General features: G+C 39.5%; 1 protein-coding gene across 2 annotated transcripts in view; it reads left to right on the top strand.

The window, feature by feature from the left end:
• Positions 1–17,795, top strand: part of LOC106090264 (neural cell adhesion molecule 1) — a 782,082-nt gene that overhangs the window by 385,179 nt on the left and 379,108 nt on the right. For both annotated transcript variants that reach the window (XR_009397497.1, XM_059364284.1), the window contains exon 3: positions 2,750–2,867. Coding sequence is in view for 1 of the 2 variants with exons in the window: in XM_059364284.1 (XP_059220267.1) it covers positions 2,750–2,867 (118 nt within the window). In the remaining variant the exon portion in view is untranslated. The remainder of the gene's footprint in view (positions 1–2,749; positions 2,868–17,795) is intronic.

The following is a 17,795-nucleotide window of genomic DNA, read 5'->3' as shown; positions in this document are numbered from 1 at the left end:
AGAGAAGTCTTAATGTATTTCTTCTTCCATCGGTAAGCCCTGAAGATTCAGTAGTAGCCAGCAGCAAAATAAATAAGTCTCATTACTAGCTGGCTTCCCTTTATATTGCACACGATTCAGACATGCCGCCTTCAAGCCTTAAGTTGCTAGTTGCAGCCGCTTCTACAGGCAAAAAGAGCTTCATTGTGGGAAGTGATATTAGACCAAAAAAGTAAATGGACACTGCGAAGGATATAAACATAATGGTTAAGTAGATTACTGTGGCCCTGAATGACTTGCTTGTGTCAGCATGTCCCAGTGCCCAGAATACTCTTCAACAAAGCGAAAGCCACAAGGGCACCACATGATTAGGACGTCTATAAGGCTGAACTAACAAAATATACGCACGAGCTTAGAACGGCTTAGCACAAATCCTGGGTGGAATTCTGCAGCTCTGTGGAGGATACATCTAAGGAAATATTCAGAAGTCAGAGAATGCAAGGACAATGTCTAGTGAGGAAACACTATAACTAATTGTTGACACACATTTCCCGGGAAATTATCCAGCGAACAACGCGGCTCTAGAAGAAGTTGTCAGTGGTATGCATACGTCGAGGTTATTGGTTAAATAGTGTCTGAGCCGAAAATCCTTTGGGCCATAAAAATTTTCGACTCCTTTAAGCCTCCAGTTCCTGATGATGTATCACCGGTTGAATTACAAGCTGTGTCCGACACACTAGCTCCTTTGCTTGGGGAGATATACTCCGTTTGTATCGACATGTCATATAAACCTGTGGGATGTAGGGACACAAAGGTCATTCTCATTCTGAAAGCAGGAAAATAGTGCCATACCAAATCGAAAGACTTTTGCCCAATTAGTCTGTCATTCTTCATGCAGAAGACTCTTGAAAGGTTGATTGAAACTGGAGAACGTATTTCTGAACACAAAAACCGCCCTCCACTGTGACAGACATCCCAGCGGAAGCATGTTGACATTCTGAAGGTTGCCAGCAAAGACTTTTGCAGAAGCTGTGAAGACGCCGGGGAAGAAGACACTATAGTACACCATCTGTGTGTGTATGTCCCGCACTGGTAGTCAGAAGGAGATCCATTTTAGGTTCTCATTTCTTTGAGAACCTGTTTGATTTAGCGGATGTGAGCATTCGCAAGTTGTTGAGCCTTTTAAAGCTATTTCGATTGTACAACAGTAGGAACCAGAAAGCATGATCCTCATCCTGTTCATGTGGAATCACAATGGACGAAAACGTCTAAGTGAGTGTGATGGCTGACTGCCTCTTTAACCTAGCCTACTTAACCTATTATTTCGGTTAAAATACAAAGCATTAAGAGGGGAGAGCGTTTTATTTGTCCATAAGCTAGCGAATTCGCCAAATTAGGAAATTAAACAACCCAAATATATGAACATTTTTAGCAAAGTCCATGTTGATGAGTATCCCAGATTCGGCCCTGCCGAATTAACCACGTCTTTACTTGTTATTGTTTCGTTTAAACTTTAACATTATTCTTTTTTAGGATGAAGTATTATTTCACTCAAGCCATAAGTAATGGTTTTCTGTTAGATACATACATATTACAATTATCTGTGGTTTACCCAACTACACTTTACACCCATCAACATGATTTTTTTTCCACTTTACTAAAGATACCTAAATATTTCACCGTTTCACCCGCTTGGTACTTTCCAATCGAATTAACAAATAAGAAATAATTAGTTTTGGCAACTTTAGCTTTAGATCTGCCTTATTCCACTTTTTTTTTGTAGATTACGGCAAGATAAGTCAGGGAGAAAATAGTTTCAACATTTTGCCCATTTAAAGTTTCAACCTTTGCCCATTAAATTACTTAATAATGGGAACTCTATGCTATTGTAGAGTTAAGAAATTTTCTCTCACTTCAATTCATTTGGGAAGTAAAAATAATAATAGAAACGATTATGAAATATTATGCTTCCAGAAGTGTAGACTATTTAAAATATTAAAAGAGTAAAAATACATTAAGTTTTGCAGGGCCGTGTCCAAATTTCGGCCAAATCAGATGAAAAATGCGCCTTTCATAAAGGTAGACCGTTCTATATAAAGCTGTAAGTAATTGTTGTCTGATCTATTTCAAAGAGAGCAAAATAACTCACGTTTCCAAATTTCATCGATATCATATATGGATGCAAAGATGATATGGACTCAATACCGTGAAGAAGATTGGAAGATTGACCTATATTATTAATAAAACAATTTTTTATGATCTCTATATGTTGAGTTCTTTTATGAGTCCCAAGATTTCCATCGTTTTTGGTCTGAATTACGACTTCAAACGTATCCGCCAAGTTTGATATGAGATGAATCATTAACATATATAGCTACTATAACAATTGTTTTTCCTTTCATTTAATATGGAGCATATGTTATTGCTTGCAATGTTTTTGCCATGTTTGCCATAACCTAATAGCCACACCCATATAAACCGACTCCTCAGTTTGGCTTATTGATCATTTGGAGAACGCAATTTTAAACAGAATAAGCTAAAATCGCAAAAAAAGAATGTTTTAACATATGTCTTTAACAGACTTCTTTTACTTATACACACCGTGATGTAGGATATCGAAATGTCAGCTTTGTCCGACTAGAATCCGTCATTACTTGTTAATATTACCTTTTATTCTTTCGGACAACTATTATTGCTCTAACACATTCTACCAGTATATTTTACACCCAAATGAATACCATCTTTTCTTTTTTTCTTTTCATTTTTGCAGCTTTGATGTACGAGACAAAATGAACACCGACCAGGCTAGGCATTGGTCTGCGCCAGAAGTGTTTGGTTCACGTGCCAAATTCAATTTTGATTTACAACCAGCAACTTTGGAAATCAAGGTATGACCTACAACCTCACAATTGCATTTTTAACTTTAAAAACTTTTAGGTCAGATTTTGGGTCGATGAAGGCAAGTTTTTGCTTTTAATTTTTGGTATCTGAATAAGTGGAAATGAGAAAATGAAGAAGATGAAATTCTAGAGATTTCTCCATTTCTGGGAAATATAAAACGTCTTTCGGTGTGTTTGATTGGTTTTCGTCGGCTAATAAAGTTAGTTAGCCAGAATATATGGATATGGAGTCCTTTCACTGTTAATGAAAGAAGCCACACACAAACAAAAATGGCAAGTAAACGACGGTTTTTGGTAGTTGTTCAGCTTAGATCTAATGTTTTGTTTTAATAGCAATTCGGAGGAATTTTTCCATTAGATTAATAAACAAAAAAAACAAAATCTATTAATTTAAGCTTTTTCCGTGCCGAACTTTCAATACCCACCACAATTGATACATTTATGATCGTATTTTATTATTAATACCATATCCTTAGCTATATCGAAATATGTGTCTATTCTGGTTTAGAGAAATGGATTCTTGTTTGAACCGTTGGTTGGAGCAGGTTGATCCACAAGAATTTATCTGAAACTCGTAATAGGTCAAAAAAAAAAAAAAAAAACAAATAAAGTCATCCTTGAACTACAATAGTTTAATTCATGCGGCGGTTTATGGTCTGCGTCTTTTTCCTGTGGAGCGCCAGATCTAGAGCCCGGGAGTGGGCTTAGAATGGACTCCAAAGACTCAACAGCTGCGCTGGTGGTATCAGGCTGTAGAACGTTGCTTGATACTGAAACCTCAACTGGTGAAGCGGCTGCTCCAGCCTTCTCTAGCCGACAGACGACTGGTCAGCAGGGGATTTGCATGCCCATAATTTGCCTAGGCCATCGGCCTTCCCCGAGAAACCAACACACTTTTTAAGAAGTTGGAATAATAGAAGGCGCATCGCTCTCAGGTTTATTGAGAGGTTTGGTGCTAATGACCCTAAGACTCTCACTAATAGGGAGAGATACTGCCTAAATTGGGCTCGGGGATTCGTTTCATAGGTTATCCCCAAAGACTACACGTCTAGATTCATCCGGAGGGCATTCCATGCCTAAAATAACTAGGGCGAACAATAGTAAGATGGGTCCAAGAATCTTTGCTAATGTCGCTAAGTACAGCTTGGTGATGGCAGTTGTGGAAACGGAAGAAGAGCAGAGCTGAATACCTAGGAATTATTGGATTTGAATGGTTGGTAAGGTTTAAGTGTCAGTTTGCCATCAGACTCACTTAGACGTTTTCGTCCACTGTGATAGCACGGGGGTTCAACGCTCAATTGAAATTTATTGTTGCGCCCTAAAAAAATAAGATCTGGACAGACGCAGCACTTAATTTAGTCTAGAATTTGGATATTCCTTGTAGACCAGTGGCGCATGCTTGAATACCAAGGATTCCCTCAGATCCTAAATCCATACTTAAAAGACTAATGGTATGTATTGCCAATCTTTCAAACCACCGACTGGAAGATTGGATAAGGCTGATGGTGAGCGGAGACATGCAGTATTTGTACTCAACTCCGGTTGTCTTACAGTCCTCAACAAGTTGAAACTGAAGGTCTATAGAAGCGGTGGGGTTGGAAAATCAGGAAACAACTCAGCAGTTGGTGTTGAATAGTTGTGTGAGAAACTATCGACACCATCTCACCGTATGCACGATTGGAAGAGACTGGAAGTCCCCTGCTACTCTCGTAACAGGAAAGGAAGCCGTCGAAGCGGGACCTAACAAGCCCTGTGTGGGTGGGTCACCCCGTTATATTGGGCTCAAGGTGTGCGCCAACGGGGAAGGACAGAACTCAAAAGATTATTTGACAGAAGCAGCTAGTGAAGCATCTAAGTAGGAATCGTCCACACCGCTAGTGTACAGTGTTCTGATGAAGAGTGAAATCACTGCCCCTTGATGCGTATAGAAACTTATCATGACAAGATCGAACGAATTTTGTGAAGCTGAACTCCTGGCGGATTCAAAAGACTAGGCTAACGCAACTGTGGTGGAAATTCTGAACATTGACTATGGTCCGGTTTCTGTAGATAAATCTACAATATTCTGCGGTATTAAGGTTCCTTCTGATGGCAGGAGGGTTTGACGTGGTTCTTATACAGGACCCATGGGTGTGTGGATGATTGGTTCGTGGACTAAGAATTTCTGGATTTAAATTACTCAAGGGTACGGGGAATGTCTAAATGTTTTTCTCCTTCCGCCGCTAAACACTGAATATTCAGTAATAGCCAGCCTTGAAATAAATAAGGCTCATTACTGGCTGGGTTCCCTATACATGGTACACAATTCAGAGTTGCCGATTTCAAACCTTAAATTAAAGCCAAATCACAAATGCCTTGAATGACTCGCTTGTGTCAGTATGTCCAAGTGCCAATCCAAGAGGCAAACAGCGAGCGCCATGGTGGACCCCAGAGCTGGTTGGTCTAAGGAAGGGCTGCAGAAAATTCTTCAATAGGGCGAATACGACAAGAGCGCCACACGATTGGGGCTGAGGTAAGAAAATATAAGGGCGAGCTTAGAAGGGCTCAGAACAAATCCTGGAAATTATGCAGCTTCGTAGAGGATGCATCTGAGTCCTCTAGGATTAAGAAGATTCTGTCCTCGAGACCAACAATCATAGAAAAAAATATGCTGAAAATAGCAATCACTTTCTGCTAAATGTTAGTAGCAAATTGTGCTGCTATTGTAGCAGTAGTTCTGCTATTACAGCAATAGTTCTGTAATTTGAGAACATCATACTTATCGCGGAAAAGTCTGTTGCTTGCTTAAAACGACTGCTGCTTAATTGTGAAGGGGATGTGAGAAGAAAAAATAAAATACAAAAGTAAATTCAAAAGTAAATTTATTGAAATTTAGCTACTGTAAAAAATTCATTGAAATCAAAATTCAATCAAGATCAGATTTTGCATGGATATCAAGGATATAATCGAACTTAATATTTCAAGTTTACTCAAATCGTGTAATAAATCTGATTTTTGTTAACTTAAGAGCCTAAATCGTCATATCGGTCTATATGGCAACCATAACCAAATATAGTCAGATCTATACCGTAATCGGTTAGGATTGCGGGAGGTCGAAAACAACTGACTGTCTGTTTGTTTGTAAAAACTACAAAAAAGATAATGATTGAATTTCAGGTCCGTAGTTTTTTAAGGACACTTTTATCTGCAAAATTCAAAAGAAATTAATAAGGTATGTGTTTTTTTCTTAACATTTTTCATTTTGAATTTACGTTTTCAGAAAACTGAAGTTTTTTTTAACAGAGACTAAACCATGAAAATACTTTTGGCAAAAAAAAATTCACAAAATATATATTTTCAAATTTTTTTGGCTTCCTAACTGTATAAATATTAAATGGATAATGGGATTTGAACACTCTTAGCGGTAAAATCGTTTTAAATTTTTTATGAGTGCTAGGAAACCTTTTCCTAACCTCAATAGCTACGTCATCAGCATACGCGATGACGTGGTTATTGAGGTGCACACCTTTTTCTTCCATAGTAATGGAGACAGTACACCTCCTACAGGTGTTCCTCTGTAGACTCGTCTTTTTATGCCCACCACCGTATGACAGGGGTATACTTATCTAGTCATTCCGTTTGTAACTCCTGGAAATATTCGTCTAAGACCCCACAGAGTATATATTCTTGATCTTCTCGACGTTTTGAGTCGATCCAGCCATTTCCGTCCGTCTGACAAAATCACGATATAGGTCGTGCGCGTATACCTAGCCGCTTGAAATTTTGCACAGGTGCTTAATATTAATGTAGGTTATTGGGGATTGCAAATGGGCCATATCATTGGAAATTGCAAATTGCCATATTTAGATATAGCTCCCATATAAACCGATTTCTCAATTGGACTTCTTAAGCCCCTTGAAGCCGCAATGTTTGTCCGATTTGGCTGAAATTGAGCTTGTAGTGTTTTATTATGACTTTCAACAACTGTGTCAAGTACGGTTCAAATCGATCTATAACCTGATATAGCTCCCATAAAAACGATCTGCCGATTTGACTTTTTGAGCCCCTGGAAGACGCAATTGTTGCCCGATTTTTCTAAAATTTGTAATTTGTAATTTATTTTGCATGTAGTGTTCCGTTAAAACTTCCAACAACTGTGTTAAGTACGGTCCAAATCGGTCTATAATCGGATATAGCTCCCAAGTAAACTGATCTCCCAATTTGACTTCTTGAGCACTTACAAGCCGCAAATTTTGACTGATTTGGTTGAAATTTTGAATATAGTGTTCTGTTACGACTTCCAATAGCTGTGCCAAATACGGTCCAAATCAGTTTATAACCTGATACTGTTCCCATATAAACCGATCTCTCGAGCATCCTTGTTCGGTTCCTAAAAGCTTTAATTTTTGCTGGTTTCACAAAAATTTGGTTTGTAGAATAAAATTATGCCCTTCAACAAAAATTATTTTCTATACATTTTTAGCAATATCCGTGGTGGTGGGTTCCCAAGATTCGGCTCGGCCGAACCTAGCACGCTTTCACTTGTTAGACCTACAGATCCCAAGCCTGCCGTAGTACATTATTTAGTAAGTTGAAAATAAATTTCTGGATGCCTAGAAATTCCACCTCCTTCATGATTGACGTCGATTTTACATTATTGAAAGCACATTCAATGTCAAGAAATTCTACCATTTTGTATTCCTTGACAGCGAGAGAACCCTTTGTGTAGGAGGATAGGTCGTGAAAGGCTGTTTCTTTGGACTTGCCTTTAATATAAGCGTGCTGTTGCTGAGACAGGCGATCTCTAGGGATCTAAAATATGTTTCTATCAACCTCTCTAGAGTCTTCGGCATAAAGCATGACAGACTAATGGAACGATAATCTTTCGCCTTAGTGTGTAAAGGTTTTTCTGCTTTTGGAATGAAAACTACATTTGTGTCCCTCATTCTCACAGGTATATACGACATGATGATGCAGAGTATATTTCTCTAAACCAAGGATCCAGTCTGTCGGACACAGCTTGTAATTAAACCAGTAATATTACAGGGCCTGGTAACTTAAGGGAGTCGAAAGTTTTAATCGACCGAAGGATTTTCGGCTCAGATTCAATTTCCCAAATATCCTCCGACGAATGCATAACAGTGGCAACCTCTTCTGGCGCCCTTGTCCGTTGGAGAGTTTCCCGGTCAATGGTTATCACTGACTTCTGAAGATATCCCACCGTAATAGATGTCAAGTATATGATCTTCTTTGGCTTAGGTTAGGTTTAAGTGGCAGTCTGCCATCAGACTCACTTAGAAGTTTTCATCCATTGTGATGGAAGATGCCTTCTAGTTCCTACCAGATCGCTTTAAAAAGCACAATAACTTGCGAATGTTCACATCCGCTAAATCAGACGGGTTCTCAAAGAAATGAGAATCCAAAGTGAAACTCCTTCTAACTGCTAGTGCGGGACACACACACAGAAGGTGTTTTATAGCCTCGTCTTCCTCGATGTCCCTACAGCTTCTGCAAAAGTCGTTTCTGGCAACCTTTAGTCTGTCAGCATCTTTTCCATTTAGACAGTGACCTGCCATGACGGACACAATGACTGAGACGTCTGATCTAGCCAATGACAGCAAAGCAGTACCCCTCCTCAAGTCTAGATTGGGCCACATAGTTTTGGAATGGTAACAGCTCCCTATTTATGACCATCTATCATACGTTGCCCTTCGGGCCTGGTCCGGAAAACTTATCTTACATGTCGCTAGAGGCATACCGACAGATTCCAGTGTCCCTGGAGTGTTTAAGGTAGTTCTTTGTTTCGCAAGCTCGTCTGCTTTAGAATTCCCTGGGATATCTCTGTAGACCGGGACCAAGAACAGGAGAATTTTGAACTGTTCAGCCATCTCGTTGAGAGATCTGCGACAGTCGAAGGCGGTTTTTGTGCTCAGAAATATGTTCTCCTGGAATTTAATGGCTGCCTGGCTGTTTGAAAAGATATGAATGTTAATCGTCGTAATGACATTATATCTTAGCCATTCCACCACTTCCTTAACTGCAAGGATCTCTGCTTGATACACACTGCAGTGGTTGGGTAACCTCTTCGATATGACCAGTTCTAGATCTTTAGAATACACCCCAAAGCCCACCTGGTGGTTTAGTTTGGAACTGTCAGTATAGAAGTCTATTTAACTTATGTTACTAGGGATATCGTAGTTCCAATCGATACTACCAGGAATAGTGGTCCAGTAATTTGTATCAAAAAGCGGCTCAGGTAGGGTGTAATCCACACTGTCTGGAACATGGGATATCGTATCGAGGATAACACATTGTCCGTAGACGCCACATGACCAATGAGAAAGCTCTCTTAACCTTACGGCAGTGGTCGCTGCAATTTGGATAGCCACAATGTCCAGAGGCATAAGATGTAGCATTAAATTCAGTGCATAAGATGGTGTCGTCCTCAGTGCGGATGTGATGTACAAACAAGCCATCCTTTGGATCCGGTTAAGTATTGAGCTGTAGGTGGATTTTTGAAGCGCCGTCCACCAGACCACAACACCATATAGCATTATAGGTCTGACAACTACAGTACAACTTTTGCCAATGACTCTCTTGCAGGTGTATAGGGCAAGAGTAGCCTTTCTTGCCCTTTCCAAAATGTTGGATTTGATGTTCAGTTTCCTGTCCAGCAAAACACCATAGTATTTTGCGCTTTCTGTAAATGGAACATTCTCTCCACCCAAGGAGGCAGGTTCCACTGTAGGCAACTTGTATCTCCTGCTGAAGAGAACTACTTCTGTTTTGCACGGATTTATACCCAGACCACTTTCGGTAGCCCACTTTGCTGTTGCCCGTAGAGCTTCCTGAAGTCTATATTTTCGAGTGCTGGGAAATTTTCCCCTAAACGCAATTGCGACGTCATCAGCATACGCCACCACTTTTGCGGCTTTTTCTTCCAGAGACAATAATAAAGGGTGATTTTTTTGAGGTTAGGATTTTCATGCATTAGTATTTGACAGATCACGTGGGATTTCAGACATGGTGTCAAAGAGAAAGATGCTCAGTATGCTTTGACATTTCATCATGAATAGACTTACTAACGAGCAACGCTTGCAAATCATTGAATTTTATTACCAAAATCAGTGTTCGGTTCGAAATGTGTTCAAATTTTGACAAATTTTGTTCAGCGATGAGGCTCATTTCTGGTTGAATGGCTACGTAAATAAGCAAAATTGCCGCATTTGGAGTGAAGAGCAACCAGAAGCCGTTCAAGAACTGCCCATGCATCCCATGCATTTATATTGTTAATGGCTATATTCCAAAGTAGAGGAGACAGGTCACCTCCTTGAAGAGTTCCTCTGCTGACCCATTTTTTAGATTCACAGATACCAAGCTTGCCGTAATGCATCTTGTAGTAAGTAAGTTATTAATAAACTTTCTAACGGTAGAGTTGATGCCTAGAAACTCCAACTCCTTCATGATTGATGTCGGTTTCACATTATTGAAAGCACCTTCAATGTCAAGAAATGTTACCATTGTATATTCCTCGACAACGAGAGAACCCTCTATGTAGCCGACTAGGTCGTGAAGGGCTGTTTCAGTGGATTTCCCTTTACTATATGCATGCTGCTGCCGCGATAGGCGATCTCCAGGGATCTTTGCCCTATGATATGTTTGTATCAACCTCTCTAGAGTCTTCAGCATTAAGGATGACAGACTAATGGGACGAAAATCTTTCGCCTTAGTGTGGTAGGGTTTTTCTGCTTTCGGAATGAAAATGACCCTCGTGTCCCTCCATCCCACTGTTATGAGGTACATATACAAGTATAGTATATCTCCCTAAGCCAGGGAACTAATCTATCAGACACCGCTTGTAATTCAACCGGTGATACATCATCAGGGCATGGCGACTTAAAGCAATCCAAACTTCTTATCGTCCAAAAGATTTTGGGCTCAGACACAAACTCCCTAATAGCCTCCGGCAAATATTGGTTTGCCCAAAAAGTAATTGCGGATTTTTTAAAAGAAAGTAAATGCATTTTTAATAAAACTTAGAATGAACTTTAATCAAATATACTTTTTTACACTTTTTTCTAAAGCAAGCTAAAAGTAACAGCTGATAACTGACAGAAGAAAGAATGAAATTACAGAGTCACAAGCTGTGAAAAAATTTGTCAACGCCGACTATATGAAAAATCCGCAATTACTTTTTGGGCAACCCAATACATATCAGTGACAACCTCTTCTTGCGCCACGTTGTTCGTTAGAGAATTTCCGGGAAATGTATATCAACGAGTAGTTCTAGTGTTTCCTCACCAGACATTGTCCATACAATCTCTGACTTCTGGATATACCACACCGTAATAGGCCTCGAGGACAGAATATTCCTTAGCCTAGAGGCCTCAGATATATCCTCCACGGAGCTACAGAATTCTATCCGGTATTTGTTCTGAGCCTTTCTAAGCTCGCCCTTATATTTTCTTAGCTCAGCCTTATAGATGTCCCAATCCTGAGTTGCTCTTGGGTCTTTTGGTCTGTTGAAGAGTTTTCTGGTTGGTCTTTAGACCAACCAGCCAACCATGGCGGTGATTTGCATTAGCATCACATTTGCCCAAGAAGGCTGATGTCTTAACAAATTATAGGCACGCGAAGATAGAATAGGTTCGGTCTTGTCCTTAATACTCGAACCAGATGTCTTCGTTAAAAGCCTGAACTGATACCACTATTGCAGCTGTTGGGTCTTTGAAATCCATTCTTAGCCTACTTCTTGGCTCTAGATACTCAGCTCCACTGGAGACAGGCGCAGATCATCAAACGCCTAATGGATTACACTATCGTAGCTATCCTTGAGTGACTTAAATTTTTTTCCGAAAAATAACTACCTTTTACGAGTTACAGAATATTCTTGCGGAGCAATGTAACAATACGTCCGCTCTACTCAAAGGTTCAAACAAGAATGGGAAATTTTTTACAGCGACACGAATTCCGAAGAGCTTCGAAACGCAATTATAATCCCTGACACAATATCTGTTTGGACTGCATCGTAGATGTTCAGAAATCATCAAAATAGGTTATTACTCTAGAAACAGACATTATTAAAATTTTTATTAATTAATCTTAAATTTTTTTGACATTTGCTTTTAAATTTTTGAGTTATATATCAATACTGATATTATTTCGAAGAGCAAATTTTTGGGAAAAAATTTATTAATTGAAATATTCTAAATTTTTGTAGTTTTAGTTACATAATTAATTGTTTTAAAATTTGAGGAATTGATAAATAATTAGTCTTTCGTAGAAACATCTGAACGAAACAAAATATTTTTATTCAAAAATCAATACAGTTACAAACAAGTAAAAGCGTGCTAAGTTCGGCCGGGCCGAATCTTATATACCCTCCACCATGAATCGCATTTGTCGTCATGCAAAATTTCAGCCAAATCGGAATTGTGCCCTCTAGAGGCTCAAGAAGTCAAGACCCAAGATCGGTTTATATGGCAGCTATATCAGGTTATGAACCGATTTGAACCATATTAGGCACAGTTGTTGGGTATCATAACAAAACACGTCGTGCGAAATTCCATTCCATTCGGAACAGAATTGCGCCCTCTAGAGGCTCAAGAAGTCAAGACCCCAGATCGGTTTAAATGCAGCTATATCAGGTTATGGGCCGATTTCAACCATACTTGGCACAGTTGTTGGATATAATAACAAAACACGTCGTGCAAAATTTCATTTCAATCGGATAAGAATTGCGCACTCTAGAGGCTCAAGAAGTCAAGACCCAAGATCGGTTTATATGGCAGCTATATCAGGTTATAAACCGATTTGAACCATACTTGGCACAGTTGTTGGATATCGTAACAAAACACGTCATGCAAAATTTCATTCTGATCGGATAAGAATTGCGCACGCTAGAGGCTCAAGAAGTCAAGACCCAAGATCGGTTTATATGGCAGCTTTATCAGGTTATGAACCGATTTTAACCATACTTGGCACAGTTATTGGATATCGTAACAAAACACGTCGTGCCCAATCGGATAAGAATTGCGCACTCTAGAGGCTCAAGAAGTCAAGACCCAAGATCGGTTTATATGGCAACTATATCAAAACATGGACGGATATGGCCCATTTACAATACCAACTGACCTACACTAATAAGAAGTATTTGTGCAAAATTTCAAGCGGCTAGCTTTACTCCTTCGGAAGTTAGAGTGCTTTCGACAGACAGACGGACGGACGGACGGACGGACGGACGGACGGACGGACGGACGGACGGACATGGCTAGATCGACATAAAATGTCACGACGATCAAGAATATATATACTTTATGGGGTCTCAGACGAATATTTCGAGTAGTTACAAACAGAATGACGAAATTAGTATACCCCCATCTTATGGTGGAGGGTATAAAAAATAGGAGTGCGCCCAATAGCACTCCTATTTTTTTAACACAACGTATATTTATTTATGAAACTATCGGGATAGGATTCGTCGTGTACATCAAGTACCAAATCGGGCTAGAACTAAGGCTGAAGATGTAAAATCCAAGGGCCGATTTATATGGGGGCTATATCATTTCATAGATCGATTAAAATCATACTTGATCCAGATAACTAGAGTCCCGATTATTATGCAAAATCGAAGTTTTTCCATCTTATATTTAGCAAATGCTTTATTATATTGCATATTTACTAACGGAATTCAAGTTTTCAAGCCAACATATTTTTTCAAAAAAAAAAAAAAAAAAAATATTGGATAAAACAACCGCATTGCCAAATAATAGAAAATCAAAATTTTTGATAATAATCCTGACTATAGTTATAACACATATCATTGTGCCAAATTTCAGCCAAACCGGAGTAAAATTGTGGCGTTTTTGACTCAATAATCCAAATCCGAGGATCGGTTTATATGGAAGCTGTACCAGGTTATACACCGATTTCGACCATATTTGGAACGATAGTTGGGAGACGTTCGGGTCAATCGTATAATATTTGCAGCTTATAGAGGCTCAAGGATTTAAGTCTACGGACCACTATATATGGGAGCTATATTGAAATCTGAACAGTTATTTTCCATTTTCAATCCCCAACAACCGCATCATTTGGGTCTTTGGAGTCCATTCTTAGCCTACTTCCGGGCTCTAGAACCTTCGCTCCACTGCAAACAGACGCAGATCGTCATCGGCAAGAATTATCGGTGCAATATTGCAAGCCGCTAGCTTTACGCGTTTGATCGCTATCGTAATTTCGAGGTTTTACAAACGAAATTAGTAGATTAGTATATCCTCATCCTATGGTGATGGGTATGAAAACGAAATCCAAGTGGGGGATGTACGTTTTGCGTATTGAGAACTCAAAAATGACTGATAAATGAAAATTCTTATGTTTTTTTGCCTAAATATAAAAAAATCCACATTTTTACTTTTTTTGACTTCCACACTGTATTACATATAACGGAATAAACTTTTTGTAGCAAAGTCGTTGCTAATTATGTCACCAATCCAATTATGCATCAAAATGAAAATCGAACCACAAAAGTCTTCGTATATTGAAATATACGAAGCCGGTCTTGGCTAAAATTCCAAAAAATAAAAGTCAAATATCCTCGGAAACAGCGATATTGTGGACCTCAAGCGATCTATTTTTTTTATACCCTCCACCATAAGATGGGGGTATACTAATTTCGTCATTCTGTTTGTAACTACTCGAAATATTCGTCTGAGACCCCATAAAGTATATATATTCTTGATCGTCGTGACATTTTATGTCGATCTAGCCATGTCCGTCCGTCTGTCCGTCCGTCTGTCCGTCCGTCTGTCCGTCCGTCTGTCCGTCCGTCTGTCCGTCCGTCTGTCCGTCCGTCCGTCCGTCCGTCTGTCTGTCGAAAGCACGCTAACTTCCGAAGGAGTAAAGCTAGCCGCTTGAAATTTTGCACAAATACTTCTTATTAGTGTAGGTCGGTTGGTATTGTAAATGGGCCATATCGGTCCATGTTTTGATATAGCTGCCATATAAACCGATCTTGGGTCTTGACTTCTTGAGCCTCTAGAGTGCGCAATTCTTATCCGATCAGAATGAAATTTTGCATGACGTGTTTTGTTACGATATCCAACAACTGTGCCAAGTATGGTTCAAATCGGTCCATAACCTGATATAGCTGCCATATAAACCGATCTTGGGTCTTGACTTCTTGAGCCTCTAGAGTGCGGAATTCTTATCCGATCAGGATGAATTGGGATGAAATTTTGCACGACGTGTTTTGTTACGATATCCAATAACTGTGCCCAGTATGGTTAAAATCGGTTCATAACCTGATATAGCTGCCATATAAACCGATCTTAGGTCTTGATTTCTTGAGCCTCTAGCGTGCGCAATTCTTATCCGATCAGAATGAAATTTTGCATGACGTGTTTTGTTACGATATCCAACAACTGTGCCAAGTATGGTTCAAATCGGTCCATAACCTGATATAGCTGCCATATAAACCGATCTTGGGTCTTGACTTCTTGAGCCTCTAGAGTGCGGAATTCTTATCCGATCAGAATGAAATTTTGCACGACGTGTTTTGTTATTATATCCAACAACTGTGCCAAGTATGGTTGAAATCGGCCCATAACCTGATATAGCTGCATATAAACCGATCTGGGGTCTTGACTTCTTGAGCCTCTAGAGGGCGCAATTCTGTTCCGAATGGAATGGAATTTCGCACGACGTGTTTTGTTATGATATCCAACAACTGTGCCTAATATGGTTCAAATCGGTTCATAACCTGATATAGCTGCCATATAAACCGATCTTGGGTCTTGACTTCTTGAGCCTCTAGAGGGCACAATTCCGATTTGGCTGAAATTTTGCATGACGTATTTTATTTTTACTTTCAGCAACTGTGTCAAATAAGGATCAAATCGGTTCATAACCTGATATAGCTGCCATATAAACCGATCTGGGATCTTGACTTCTTGACCCCTAGAGGTCGCAATTATTATCCGATATGCCTGAAATTTTGTACGACGGATCCTCTCATGACCATCAACATACGTGTTTATTATGGTCTGAATCGGTCTATAGCCCGATACAGATCCCATATAAATCGTTCTCTCTATTTTACTTCGTGTGCCCCAATGGGCGCAATTCTTATACGAATTGGCTGAAATTTTACACAGGTCTCCAACATATAATTTAATTGTGGTCCGAACCGGACAATATCTTGATATCGTTTTAAAAGCAGAGCAACTCTTTTCTTATATCCTTTTTTGCCTAAGAAGAGATGCCGGGAAAAGAACTCGACAAATGCGATTCATGGTGGAGGGTATATAAGATTTGGCCCGGCCGAACTTAGCACGCTTTTACTTGTTTTTTGTATGCGGACCACAAATGAAAATTTGGCATTTGGCCTTGAAATTTTGCACTTCATCTCGATAACGCTTCAGCTCTAATCATCATATTTTCAAGAGTTAACTCTACCCGCACTCAAGAGGCTAATTTTTTTCTACTTTTTTTTTATACCCTCCACCATAAGATGGGGGGTATACTAATTTCGTCATTCTGATTGTAACTACTCGAAATATTCGTCTGAGACCCCACAAAGTATATATATTCTTGATCGTCGTAAAATTTTATGTCGATCTAGCCATGTCCGTCTGTCCGTCCGTCCGTCCGTCTGTCTGTCGAAAGCACGCTAACTTCCGAAGGAGTATAGCTAGCCGCTTAAAATTTTGCACAAATACTTCTTATTAGTGTAGGTCGGTTGGTATTGTAAATGGGCCATATCGGTCCATGTTTTGATATAGCTGCCATATAAACCGATCTTGGATCTTGACTTCTTGAGCCTCTAGAGTGCGCAATTCTTATCCGATTTTAATGAAATTTTGCACGACGTGTTTTGCTATAATGTCCAACAACTATGCCAAGTATGGTTCAAATCGGTCCATAACCTGATATAGCTGCCATATAAACCGATCTTGGGTCTTGACTTCTTGAGCCTCTAGAGTGCGCAATTCTTATCCGATTGGAATGAAATTTTGCACGACGTGTTTTGTTATTATATCCAACAACTGTGCCAAGTATGGTTCAAATCGGTCCATAACCTGATATAGCTGTCATATAAACCGATCTGGGGTCTTGACTTCTTGAGCCTCTTGAGTGCGCAATTCTTATCCGATTGGAATAGAATTTTGCACGACGTGTTTTGTGACGATATCCAACAACTGTGCCAAGTATAGTTCAAATCGGTCCATAACCTTATATAGCTGTCATATAAACCGATCTTGGGTCTTGACTTCTTGAGCCTCTAGAGGGCTTAATTCTTATCCAATTTGAATGAACTTTGGCACGTAGTATTTTGTTATGATATCCAACAACTGTGCCAAGTATGGTTCAAATCGGTTCATAACCTGATATAGCTGTCATACAATCAGATCTGGGGACTTGACTTCTTGTGCTTCTAGAGGGCTCAATTTCTATCCGATTTGGCTGAAATTTCGCAAGACGTTTTTTATTGTTACTTTCAACAACTATGTCAAATAAAGTACAAGTCGGTTCATAACCTTATATAGCTGCCATATAAACCGATCTGGGATCTTGACTTCTTAAGCCTCTAGAGGTCGCAATTATTATCCGATTTGCCTGAAATTTTGTACGACGGATTCTCTCATGACCATTAACAGTCGTGTTTAATAAGGTCTGAATCGGTCTATATGCCGATACAGCTCCCATATAAATCGATCTCTCTATTTTACTTCTTGAGCCCACAAAGGGCGCAATTCTTATTCGAATTGGCTGACATTTTACACAGCTCTCCAACATATAATTTAATTGTGGTCCAAACCGGACCATATCTTGATATCGCTCTAATAGCAGAGCAAATCTTTTCTTATATCCTTTTTTTTGCCTAAGAAGAGATGCCGGGAAAAGAACTCGACAAATGCGATCCATGGTGGAGGGTAT

This window comes from Stomoxys calcitrans, chromosome 3, assembly GCF_963082655.1.
Source record: "Stomoxys calcitrans chromosome 3, idStoCalc2.1, whole genome shotgun sequence".
Taxonomy (NCBI): domain Eukaryota; kingdom Metazoa; phylum Arthropoda; class Insecta; order Diptera; family Muscidae; genus Stomoxys; species Stomoxys calcitrans.
Note: the sequence above shows the minus strand (reverse complement) of the source record. Positions and strands in the feature narration are given on the sequence as shown.